Here is an 11,917-nt window from a genome sequence, read left to right on the forward strand (position 1 = left end):
ACAATTTAGTCATTTGTAATGATTTAATCCCTAACCCCTACCATGTAAAATATTGTTAAGGCAATACCTTAAGGACCCAATGCATTTATAAACTGCGATACTAAATTATTACATAATAAAAATTGATACTTTACCTTGTGGATTTTCATGGAAGGGACTAAATCTTAACAAATTTTAAACTAGGTGAACGAAATTATTACACACTAGAGTTTAGAGACAAAACAATTACAAATAAAAGTATAGGAATCAAAGCATTACATACTTAGAAAGAGTCTGATAGTAAATGGTTACTTCAATGAAAGTTTTAACCAATCATTCATTTATTTATCTTTGTTATTTTTGTGGTAAAAGGGGGAACCAACAACCCATGTGCTTTGAAGCTGCAAAAAGGCAAAGGATGATATGGAAAGAGTGAGTTGCTGCCAAGGAATTTCATGACTTTCTTGCATTTGAAGATCAAATATTTTCAAGTTTCAGTTCTACTTTGGTTGGAATCGTGGAATTCTGAGAAACCAACTTCAAAAGGTAAAGAAATCAATGCAATGGAAATCAGAAAAATAAATAAAAATAAAAAACTTCAAATTGTTCACAAAGTTCATACCTCCGCACGTGACAAGAGCAAGTTAATTGCCTCTCCACTTGACTACAAAAGGACCCAAACGTGTCAAATCATAATTGGCTCATTTTCCTTCCACTACTAAACAGTTGAAAATAAAAGCTAACATGAGCTTATTTTAGTAATAACTGGCACCTATTGTTCAAACCCTCATACCTCTCATTTGTTGTAAAAAAAAAAGTAAAACATAAAAATGTTAAATTACAAATCTAGTCCCTGAACTTTCATAATTTTGTCAGATATATCTCTCAATTATGAAAAATTGGTCTACTAGATGTTCTTTTAAATTTTACCATCTTATTTGACACAAAATTGAATTTGGTGTCAACTTTGATTTTAAAATTTTTTGTCTAATAAATTGGTGAATTTTAAAATGTGTCAAATAGATCATAAATTAACCGACACAAATTTTGAAGTTTAAAAAATCACTACATTTTTCAAATTCAAGAACCTATTAATCAAAATAAATATTTATGCACTATTATTTTAAAGTTTAAAATCTATTAGACAACACCATGAAAGTTTATAGACTGGACATTGCTCAATTTATTATTATTATTATGGATCAATCAATCATATTGGTGGGATTAAGGCAAATTAGTCTTAATTTATGATTTGCCATTACCCATATTTTTTGTACTTACTTTTCATATATTTTGATTTTTTTTTCTTTTTTGAGCTTTATTTGTACTTTTATAATTTGGTTACCTCTATTACATTTCTCACTAAGTTTAGTTGATTGGTTAAAGTTATATCTCATCTAATTCCGTTGGTCAAAGTATAAAATTGAAAAATAGTCTACCGATTCAACTAGATACATTTAGAAAGTTTTGGTCATGTTCAATCTAGTTTTGGTCCATTTGATAATCAAGTTGTATTAATTCGAGTCCATTTACTTTTTCTTGGACATTAGTTTAGGGTAAAATCGATCCAAACCGACCCGCTTACACTCCTAGCTGATAATAAACATAGATATTTGACACCTCAAACAACCCAAATCTTAGAGCAAAAAGATTTGGCAACAAAAATCCACAGACTAACACTGTTTTAGTTCTCTTGACCTATCTTCTTAAATGTGAAGTCATCAACTCTCTCTCTAGTAAACACAGCTATTAAGATATTTGTCAGTACAAATCATAACTACAAAACATTTACAAATATCATATTACCAAAATCCAGTTAAACTCAGAAGAAAAAAGGACAACTCCTTTCAGAATATCCATATTGGAAACAATGCAAAATACAAAATGAAGACCTTTTTTTTTCCCTCTTTAACCCCAGAGGAAAAATCCCAACTTCATGACTGAACTGTTATGTCCAAATTGCTTCTCTGCTCAGGAATCTTAGCAGCAGTTGTTTTTGTTGTCTCTTTCTCCTGATTTACTCGGTCCTTCACCCTCATACTGTTACTCCGCCCGCTGATATGCCCCTTAGTTTTCGGAGTCGTTGTCGTCAGACTAGTTGGCTCTGCTCTGATACTACCGAGGCTATGTCGTTTCACTCGAGCACATACTTTTCCCTTCTCTAGATTTGGGTTAACTGCATCGCCACAGCTTCTTCTCCTAGTAAAATTCGGTGACTTGGGCCGAGTCAATGGCAGCTGCAATGACCGATACAGAATAAGCTAAAGCTTAAGAATTGTAACCAAAAAATGGAGGTTGTGACTTGAAGAGAGATTGATTCTTCAAACTCTCACCTTCTTGAGCTCAACTTTGGGTGGGGGTCCCTCATAGTAGAAAGTAGGCACTGGATTTGCTTTGATGACTAAACTCTTCCTCAGTTGCTTGATGGCTGCTTCTTGCTCTTCCTATGAAATCCACATCACAATGTGTTTTTCTTTTAAGTGAAAACAAAATCTAAGAGTTTGATCATTTCAAGACGATTTAACAAGCAATCACAAGTTGAAAAGGAAAAATGAGAAAGGGTGTCGAGAATATACGATATCCTAATAGCTTTAGTTTTTTGGTTAGTGGAGACTTAGGATACTATTCTAAGCATAATGTCCTGTGTTTGAATCCGTACAATATCGTTTTCTCCCCAATTAATATTAATATACACATGAATCAAATTAATATTTGAATCCTAATGCGAGGGACTAAAGATTAAACATACTCTAACTTATTAGCTTTAAACCGTGAACTCTAAATCCTAGACTTTAGAGTTTAGTAGTGACTAAATGTCGGTACCATAGAAGAGAGAAATCATCAATATCTTCTATTTAATTGATATTAATAGCTCATACACTAATTTTCATGAATCAAGTAAATATTCGAGCTCACATGTAAGGGATAGCAGCGCTGAGAATATATATAAAAGATTAAACTATAACCAATCCGCTTAACTTTTAGAGTTAGCGGTAATTAAAAATTAAATAAAAAAAAACAAAGCTACCTTTGTTCTAGCTTCATATTGGCTTTTCTCTGCCTGCAAAGCTTGGTGTTTCTCCTCCAACTTTTGGTAAAACTGAAAAAAAGGAATTTAGATCATGAAAACGAATACGACTTAATGGTGTCCATAATATCGACAATGTTTGCAATTCGCAATGCTAGCTAAGTTACCTCCTTCCTTCTCTCAGCACGACTAGCTGATCGGAAAGTCGGAGCCACTCCAACAGTTACCTTAGATTTCACAGAAGTAGCAGTACTAAACATGGCTAAGGATCATACAAACCAAAGATGAAGTGGAAATGATTGCATACGAAATAATTTTAATTACTGAATGTAAAAGTATTTTCATCTAGAAAAGGATACGAGGAAGTGATTGACCAATTATCCTCTTCATCGTGGTATTTTTTATCCAGCTGCAGGTGCTTCCTTAGTGAAAGAGGTGAATTTGGCTGTAAACAACAGAAAAAATTTAACCATGAATCATCATTTTCAAACTGTTTCAATAAAAAAACCATAAATAATTGGCTCAACCTTTACAATAATACATCACAATGATATAACTCTTAAGCCAAACTGAAAGAGTGAAGGCAAACATTAATTTCATTTCTTTCATCAATTCTTATGACATTATGCATATTTTAAAGAAGAGAAAATCCCCAAATTGACCCAGATATGACAAGCAATTATGAATCTAATTACCTGAGAGTTCTTCTTAGCACTAGGAGATTGCATATTTGGTGAAATGTTGACACCTCCCGTGGTAGTAGCATCATTTCCGATAGTATGTGTGCACGGACCGCGCTTTTCAGTTTCCAACGTAAACGGTTGAGGAACGGTGTATTGCCCTCGCATATTCCCGGGAGATTTTGATCCAACTGGGCTTGATTTCTTGTCTTCACCGAACTTCTCGGCTCCAGACTTCTCGTACTTCTCCTCCGAGTCAAGATTTGTCCTTTTAACACTTAACACTTCTTGCTTCTCATGATATTTCTCAATGATTAAGTTCTCTTCAGTACATTCCTTCACTTCATAGTCCTTGGCCTCAACGTTTCTCTCTGCAACTCGGGGGGCAACAAGAACCATGTCATGTGCAACCCCGTTCGGCTTTTGCTCAACTTGTACAGATCTCGGCTCCCTCCCCATTGATACTGTATAAGGTGAGCAGTTAATCTTTCAACAGTTCCAGCCATAAACTTCCGCACACAAGTACTTCATAGACTTTGTATTTTATTTTAAATTACAGTATCAAATTGCTTACGGATTTACATTAATTGAGATCTAAAATGTAACATTTCAAAGGATAAGGGGAAGATGAGTAATTGTGAAAAATGCAAAAAACCGTAATATAGGATTTAAAAGAAAGAAAAAACACTTCAATAGAGTTAGCAGCAACAATTTAGATTCAACTGAGAGGATAGAGAGAGAGATTTGATGAATCTTATAACCAAATCAAAGCATGAGAAAAATTAAGAAACTAAAACAAGGTTATTTGCCAGTTTAACCACCATATAACCAAATACAGCACATCCAGGAAAATCTCTAATATTCATTAAAAAGAGATAATATAAAAAGAGAGAAAAAAAAATCAATTTTAACCTCTAAACTTTCAGTCATCAAACTGGACCCAAGACTAAGATAAGTATTACAAATTTCACCCTCTAATTCACTCACTCGACCCAAAAAAAAAACACGGTAAAATTTTATAAAACTCACTAATTTCAATAAAACCAAGCTTGGTACAAAACGAAGTTGGATCAATACATAAAGCCGACCATTGAATAACAGTCAAAAGTCATAAATTTCAATTAAAATAACCAACTCCAATGTTGTTTGTATCTGAAATTCAGTATCTTTCATTTCAAGTATATGTTTTATAATTCATTGAACGCTCTACATTTTTTAGCGATTCTTCGATCGAAAACTTAGCAGAAGGTCAGAATTACAAAGCTTATTCAAGTTTAAGGTAAAGATCGTAACATACGTTTATCTAAGTTTAAGATGCAATTCGATGAAATTAAAATTTTAGGATAAAAAATGATACACCTTGTCAATTTCATGCTAAATATTGGTTCTTCCCCCCAAAAAAACATAAAAACAAGAGGAAATTTTCCAAGGTGATTTCTTGATGACTGAGCTGAATGAACTCCAGAACTTAAAGAAGGCAAAGGCCAAAAAGGCAAAAACCAAGAACTCAACTCTGTTATTTTATAGTTTAAGAAGAACCCTTCATAGGAAAAGGAAAAAATATAAGAAATGAAACAGAACTACTGATCTTCTCCATGTATTTAACAAGCTGATTTGGAAACAAAAAACTATAATTAGAAATTTCCAAAAAAAAAAAAAAAAGAAGAAAAAACTTACAGAAAGAAGCAAAGATTCAAGAGACATAAGGCAGAGGAGAGAAGCAAATGAAAAATCAATCTGAATTTGAAAACTCAAAGGCTAAAGGAGACAACCAAAAGACAAATCAATCCTTAACCTCACAAGTCAAAGAAACCAACCGACCACTCTTAATGGAAAATGAAAGCCCACGACTCCAAAAACCCCTTTAAATCCTTTTTGACCAAAAAAAAAGAAAAGCTAAGAATTAAAATAATTATTCATTATTCCACCACTAACTTTCAAAGAGAAACCCATCAAAAAGAGACCAAAGTTTCGTGGAAATAGAGTCACATTTCAGCAAGAACAACTCAAAAATTTCCAAAATAGAACCAGAGAGACCTGAAATTGGAAACAGAAATAGACAGAGCAGTACAAACCCACCAAAAAAATAGAGACCAAAATTTGGTGGAATTATAGTGACATTTGAGCAAGAACAACCTCAGGAATTTGAAGTGCAAAAAAATTAGGTGAATTTGAGAGCAGCCTCCATTTGAAAGTAAGATCCAAACCCACAATTTTAGAAACAAGAAATTAAAAAGGAAGTAGAAAAAATCACTCACCGTGTGAAGTATTATGGATCAGATAATGTGAAGGATTGGGCAGCAGCTTGTTGCTCCCTCGATCTGAATCCCCTTCTCTTCTCTGAATAACAAGACAAACTCAAAAATGTTTTTTTTTCCTCTTTTTTTTTTATAATTGCTCGTGGAGATTTTCGTTCCCCTTCCTCACCCTCAGTGACGTGCTCCAAAAATTGTCCTTTGGGTGTTGAGCCGTGGGCGGTGGCCTCGCTTCCATTTATATATAATTTGTACAGTGAATTTTTAGATTTTCTTTTTCTTTTTTTAGGGAAGTTTTATGGATATAATTATCTCTTTTTTTTTTCTTTGTTTTTCACAGATGGAAACACAAGGATAATTGAGTTATGTTGATATTAGTTTTTATGATGAATCGAACTTTAGAGAAGTTATTTTTAGGTTAAATATATATTTTAATCTTTTAACTTTTCAATTTTTTTCTTTTATTTTAGTTTAAGGGCGTCCAAAAAATCGATCGCCCCAACCCAATTTGTGGAGTTTAGGTTGGGTTATAAACTCGGTTCGAATAAATAAAAATTGTATAAGTTGGTTGGTTCAAAAGTTCACCCAAAATAAATTTGGGTTGAATCGAGTTTTTTTTTTTTTTAACAAGGGTTGAATCGAACTCATTTGAACTTATTATAAATTTTTTAACTATTGCTTTTACTCAATGTAAAATTTATATTTATTTATATTTATTTTAATTTTATCTCATTCAATAATCAGGATTATTTGTTCTAAACCGCTTTTAAAAACAACTTTTTTTTTTGTTTTTGGAGTGTATTTTTTTACTATTTAAATAAACATCGACTTACAATCTTAATTCAATGTTAGGTAATATATATAATGACGATACTTTGAATAAGTTACTCGAATAACTCGAATCAATCCAACTTAAATATTTTATGGATTGGTTGGGTTGGATATATTATTTAATAAGAGTTTTTTTTGTTGAATAAATTTACAATCCGAAAAAATGGGTTATGGTCTAAAAAGTATCTCAATCCAATCCAACCCAACCCACCCCCTAATTTTAGTCTCTATTATTTAAAATGTTTCTAATCTAATCTATCATTAGTGAAAAATGGTGAAATTGACTTTGCATGGTACAGTAGTGAATTGGTAGAAATTTAAAAGAGTACAACATTATTAATTAAGAGAAGAAAACTTTCCGAATTTAAACGATGAATTAGAAAATTTTCTCTTGTGTGACATTTTTTTCCTCTAGTCAATTCACTATGATTATGTCATGTAAATTCATAATTAGTCAATTTAATAATTTTAACATTAATTATGATAGTGAGTGACTAAATTAAAAGTATTAAAATATAAGGAATTAAATTAAAACTTTAGAAACCGAATTGAAAAAACATACCAATACGAGGGGCTAAAACATATGTTTTTAACTATTTTTTTTAATAATTTTTTTGTCTGGTTTGGCAGGTAAGTAACGGCGGGACGTCAAGTAACGGCATGAAATTTTGAAAGAGTGTGGAGGCAAGAAAACAAAGTTGCCTGTTGGGACGTGGGAGCCACCTGGCAATGTCAAATGGCCACAAATCAGATTTGTTGGGAGACCCTCTAATTTTATTAATCATCACAATAATGTAATTTGTTTTTAATTCTTTTCTTTTTGCTCCTGTCCATTCCTTAATAAAATTGTGTCAACTTTTCAAGTGTTGATGTACAAAATGGTCGGGATTTCTTTTTTATTTTATTTTTTCTGTTTTTAAATTTATGTAGATGCTCTTTCAGATAATAGGCAAAGTCCACGGGAGGAAGGAAGATAATTGTGGGGTTAAAAAGACATTATTATATGTCGACTTAAGCATCTCTTGACTATTGAATTAATTGTCAGTTACGTAGAGCCTAATAACTATAGGGGTATTGGTAAGATATTATAATAGAAGTTATCTCACATCTAAAAGCTACAAGGTTAATGTGTTCCAAATGTCATAAAACGAGCCTTGATATGGCTTTAGATTTTATTCATTTCAATTGAAACACTTTTAAGTCTGGTATTCTAGCTCTAGTAATTTGAACAGTATTTGCTTTGAGAGAGTGTTCTGTATAATTTGGATCGACAAGATAATTATGTAATAATTTTTCACATGGTGTATTTTCTTCGTGGGTTGTTGTTTTTCTGTGATTTGGTGTTTTTCTTGTAAATTCTTATGGTTTTTTTTATTTCTGAGTTATTTTCTGCTTATTCATGGGGTAGAAGTAGGGTTTTTTTTTTTAACTATAAAGTGGTATTAGAGTTTTAGGTTTTTAGTTTCTTGAATTTCTATGCTCTGTGATTGCAGCATTGTTTGAACTTCCACATTAGAATATATTTCTTAAATGAACTACGGTTCTGTGAATAATGCGGCTTGTTCAATATTTTAAGATTAGCTACGAGTGTGAAGTAGATATGTAAATCTTTATGAGTCCAGTGAAGATTGACGTGGAGAAATTTTACAGAATGATCAATTTCAGCTTATGACAAGTGCAAGTCAAAGATGTGTTGATACAATAATCTAGGTTACACAAGACGGAGAGACTGAATGATGGTGCTTCTGAAAAGCTAAGTGGTGATGGTAGTCGAGTGGAGTCAAGCAGTAATTTCAACAAAGGTTCTAAGAATTCCAATATGAGTGATGAAGATTGGGACGAAATGAATTTGAGGACTGTAAGCGCGATAGGAACAAGTTTGGTTAAGAATACCCTTACAAACGGTAGATGAAATTTCGACAGCCAAATAACTTTGGGAAAAGCTCGAAGCGTTTTACCAGGCAAAGGGCATTTCAAATATGTTTTATACCTGAAAAATCAGTTTCACACATTGCAAATGGAGGAGTTTCACGCGCTGCGAATGGAGGAATGATCTTCTCTAAATATGAATGTAACTATATTCAAATTGAGATCGCACTTCCCACTCCTCAAGTTCATTGGAGATGATCGTCAATCATCTAAGGGTTGCTGTGGAAAAATTAATTTTGATAAATTAGTGAGTGTTAACGTGCCTTGTCATAATGTCAATCGAGGAAGGAATTTCTTCAACTCCTTGATTGGTAAGTGCATTTCAAGGGAAAAATTTTCACTAATACGAGAATATGTACTTCTTTTGTTCACTCTATAATTTTGCTTATATGACTTGAGTTTGATATTGTCCATATTCAAGTCTTCATTTTTTTCGTTAGTCAACTAACATAATGGGCAAAGAAGCTCAAGGCAACTAAGTTTTCAAGAAAGAAATTTCGTTGACACGTTGATTAGTAAATGCATGTGCCAAGGGAAAATTTTTAGTAATGCATAAGTACCTACTTCATTGTTCATACTATAATTTTGTTTCTATGACTTCAGTATAGTTACTCTAAGTCTTCATTTTTCCATTGCCTAATGTTAAGAGGTCTAAACTTCATTGCCACGTGTCACAAATCCGGACTAGATCTCCAAATAGATCTCCAAATAGTATTCGAAAGGGATAAGGAACTCGGAAGGAAGAGCTTGGAGACAATCCCAACACCCATATTTAACCGCCCAATTCCCATTTCGTAACATCCAAGATACACCGTAATTTGGGGAGAAATTAGAGAGGAACGAATGCTCGCTTGATCTCTAAGGTATGCCATAATCTCTAGATAAGACATCCTCAGTAATTAATACCTCACCATAAACGACCGCATATAAGAGGTAGAGAGGAGATGATTTATAGGTACGCATGAATCTCGACTATTGTTGAGATTAATCAGCTCGGATATCTATTGACTTGAGCATTGGAGTGCTCACTTTTCTTTTGTAGGTCTTCTCTCCATCGGGATTCACAACACATTTGAGTGCCAATTTCATGCTCAAACAATCAAATAACGGTCAAAGGAGTTCAATGACTATTTAAAATTATTTTACAAATCTCAAGGACTAAAAATGTATCTTTTGAAATTTCAAAGACTAAATAGACATTGAGCTCAATTATCACGGACCAAAAGTGTCTTTCTTCCCTAAATTTTTAATATGGATGGATTTCACATTATTTCTTAAATGATATTAACGCGAATGTTATTGATGAGATGTTTTATTTATTATAATTTTGTTAGTTGGTCATTGATTAGATATTGTATGCTCATTCTGCTCCTATTTATGCATTTTTGGCCTTGATTGATGAAGACTTGAGTGTGGGAATAGAAGATTGACCTCCATTGTGCCAACATTATTGAGATCCAGTAGTTTAATTTAAAATTATTTTTTTATTTTTAAAAAAGAAATATATTTAAAAAAGAAAAGAAATGTCACAAACAACACAAAGAGGACGAAGACAAAAGCATCCAAGGGAATAAAATCATTGTGCTAAAAAAGGGAATAAAATAATTTCTTATTTTTGTCCTTGATTACTAAAAATAGTATTTTGAGAGCAATTTATCGTTAAAACGAATATGAATGACTAAAACCTCTGAAAAGTTGAGTTTTTCGTAGGCCCCACTTCGAACAAACATGAAACATTTTTCATTTAAAACAAAATTAAAGCAAAATAACGGAAAATAAAATTTTGGTTTAAATATAAGAACGTGGAGTGGGAGATCCAACTCATTGAAGATATATACCAATTACCGCTTAGACTCAACGGAAACTATTTTAGTTTATACACCTTTAGCTTTACCCTATTTTAGTGGCTAATCCAAAATTTTATCAGACACACGAACTCATCTAAATCTAACTTTAGATATATTTATTATAAACATTAGATTAATATAAAAAATAAGATTATAATAAATTATAGGAAGATTTTCCTTTTATGTTTTTACTAATAGGCTAGTTTGATTCCTGAGTTCTCAAAAGATGCAAATTTAGTCTCTCAAGTGTAAGTTTAAATGGACCATCCACAGCCAAACAAAATTATTGATATTTAATTCACGTGAGAATGTAATTAGAAATGAGAATGTTATTCCATTCTAGAATTGAAATTCATAATTTTTTTATATTGTTTACTAAAACTATGTGTAATCAGAATCGAAATCATATACATTAAAATTACTAATATACCCCTTTCTTATTTCTTGCTATAGATACATTATTGTGTTAATCTTTTTTAATAAAAATAAAAATAAAAATTATTTTATTTTATTAGTAGATATTTTTTTATTATAAAAATTTATTTAATATTAATTAATAATAAAATGACATCAACTAAAATAGTTTTTTCACTATAACAATCTTCGTTTAATATAAAATATTATTAAATTTTATTATTCTAATATTTAGTAACAACAAACTATATTTTTAAATAATTATTGAATTAATTAATAATAACAAAGTAAAATCGAAAAGATAAATATAAATTTATAATATTTTATAATAGAATCACATCAACTAATAAAAAGTGGTATAAATTTTTATTAGAAGAAAAAATATTAGTAGTATAAATGAAAAATAAGTAATGAAAGTATAAAATAATTAATTAAAAAACGTATGAGTCTCATTAATAAATGAGAAATAAGGGATAAAAGTGGTAAGTAATTACAATAAATGTGTGTGACCGACATAATAAGGAACGATAATGAAATTTATTAGGGTGTAGGAAATGAATAAGATTACCTCTTTTTAGCGGATGAGATTACAAAGCTTGAAATGGGTCCCACCATAGATTTCATTCTGACAATTTGGTAAACCCTATCAAAGATAGGGATGACAAAAAAACCTACGGAACTGGATACCGGAACTTGACCGGAGATCCTAAACGGAGAAGGGACGAGGATGGGGGAGGTCTCTCCACCTCATCTCCATCTTGTTTAATATTTTATTAATTTTTATATTTTTATATATAATAATACTAATTAATATATATATATATATATAAATACCTTTTTAGTTTTTTAAAATATTATAATTGTAATTAATTAAATTTTACGTTATTCCATAAAAGTAAAGTTTTTATTTTTTAAAGAATTAAAATATTTATAAATCATTTTTAAAATAATATA

The 11,917-nt window shown here is 31.2% G+C and overlaps 1 protein-coding gene across 2 annotated transcripts; it reads right to left on the bottom strand.

The window, feature by feature from the left end:
* Positions 1–1,757: 1,757 nt before the first annotated feature.
* On the bottom strand, positions 1,758–6,156 carry LOC111022246 (protein WVD2-like 2). 2 transcript variants are annotated; one of them, XM_022299418.2, is made up of 7 exons: positions 5,946–6,156; positions 3,703–4,151; positions 3,367–3,452; positions 3,175–3,259; positions 3,008–3,079; positions 2,313–2,423; positions 1,758–2,216 (listed from the first exon to the last, which is right to left on the bottom strand). In XM_022299418.2, exons 2-7 carry the CDS (start codon positions 4,144–4,146, stop codon positions 1,914–1,916), a joined length of 1,101 nt encoding a protein of 366 aa, XP_022155110.1. In that variant the 5' UTR covers positions 4,147–4,151; positions 5,946–6,156; the 3' UTR covers positions 1,758–1,913. The 2 variants fall into 2 exon arrangements, with proteins under 2 accessions (XP_022155110.1, XP_022155111.1); XM_022299419.2 differs by lacking the exon at positions 5,946–6,156 and adding an exon at positions 5,365–5,522.
* Between the last annotated feature and the right edge of the window lie 5,761 nt (positions 6,157–11,917).

Source organism: Momordica charantia, assembly GCF_013281855.1.
Source record: "Momordica charantia cultivar OHB3-1 chromosome 6 unlocalized genomic scaffold, Mcharantia_2.0 BLBB01000006.1, whole genome shotgun sequence".
Taxonomy (NCBI): Eukaryota; Viridiplantae; Streptophyta; class Magnoliopsida; order Cucurbitales; family Cucurbitaceae; genus Momordica; species Momordica charantia.

Excerpts from the sequence above, each read along its gene's own strand:
- LOC111022246 (XM_022299418.2), bottom strand. The coding sequence starts at position 4,146 with ATGGGGAGGGAGCCGAGATCTGTACAAGTTGAGCAAAAGCCGAACGGG. Across the intron at positions 3,453-3,702 it reads GTGCTAAGAAGAACTCTCAG|CCAAATTCACCTCTTTCACT; the intron begins GTAATTAGATTC and ends TGTTGTTTACAG. Across the intron at positions 3,080-3,174 it reads GTGCTGAGAGAAGGAAGGAG|TTTTACCAAAAGTTGGAGGA; the intron begins GTAACTTAGCTA and ends CCTTTTTTTCAG.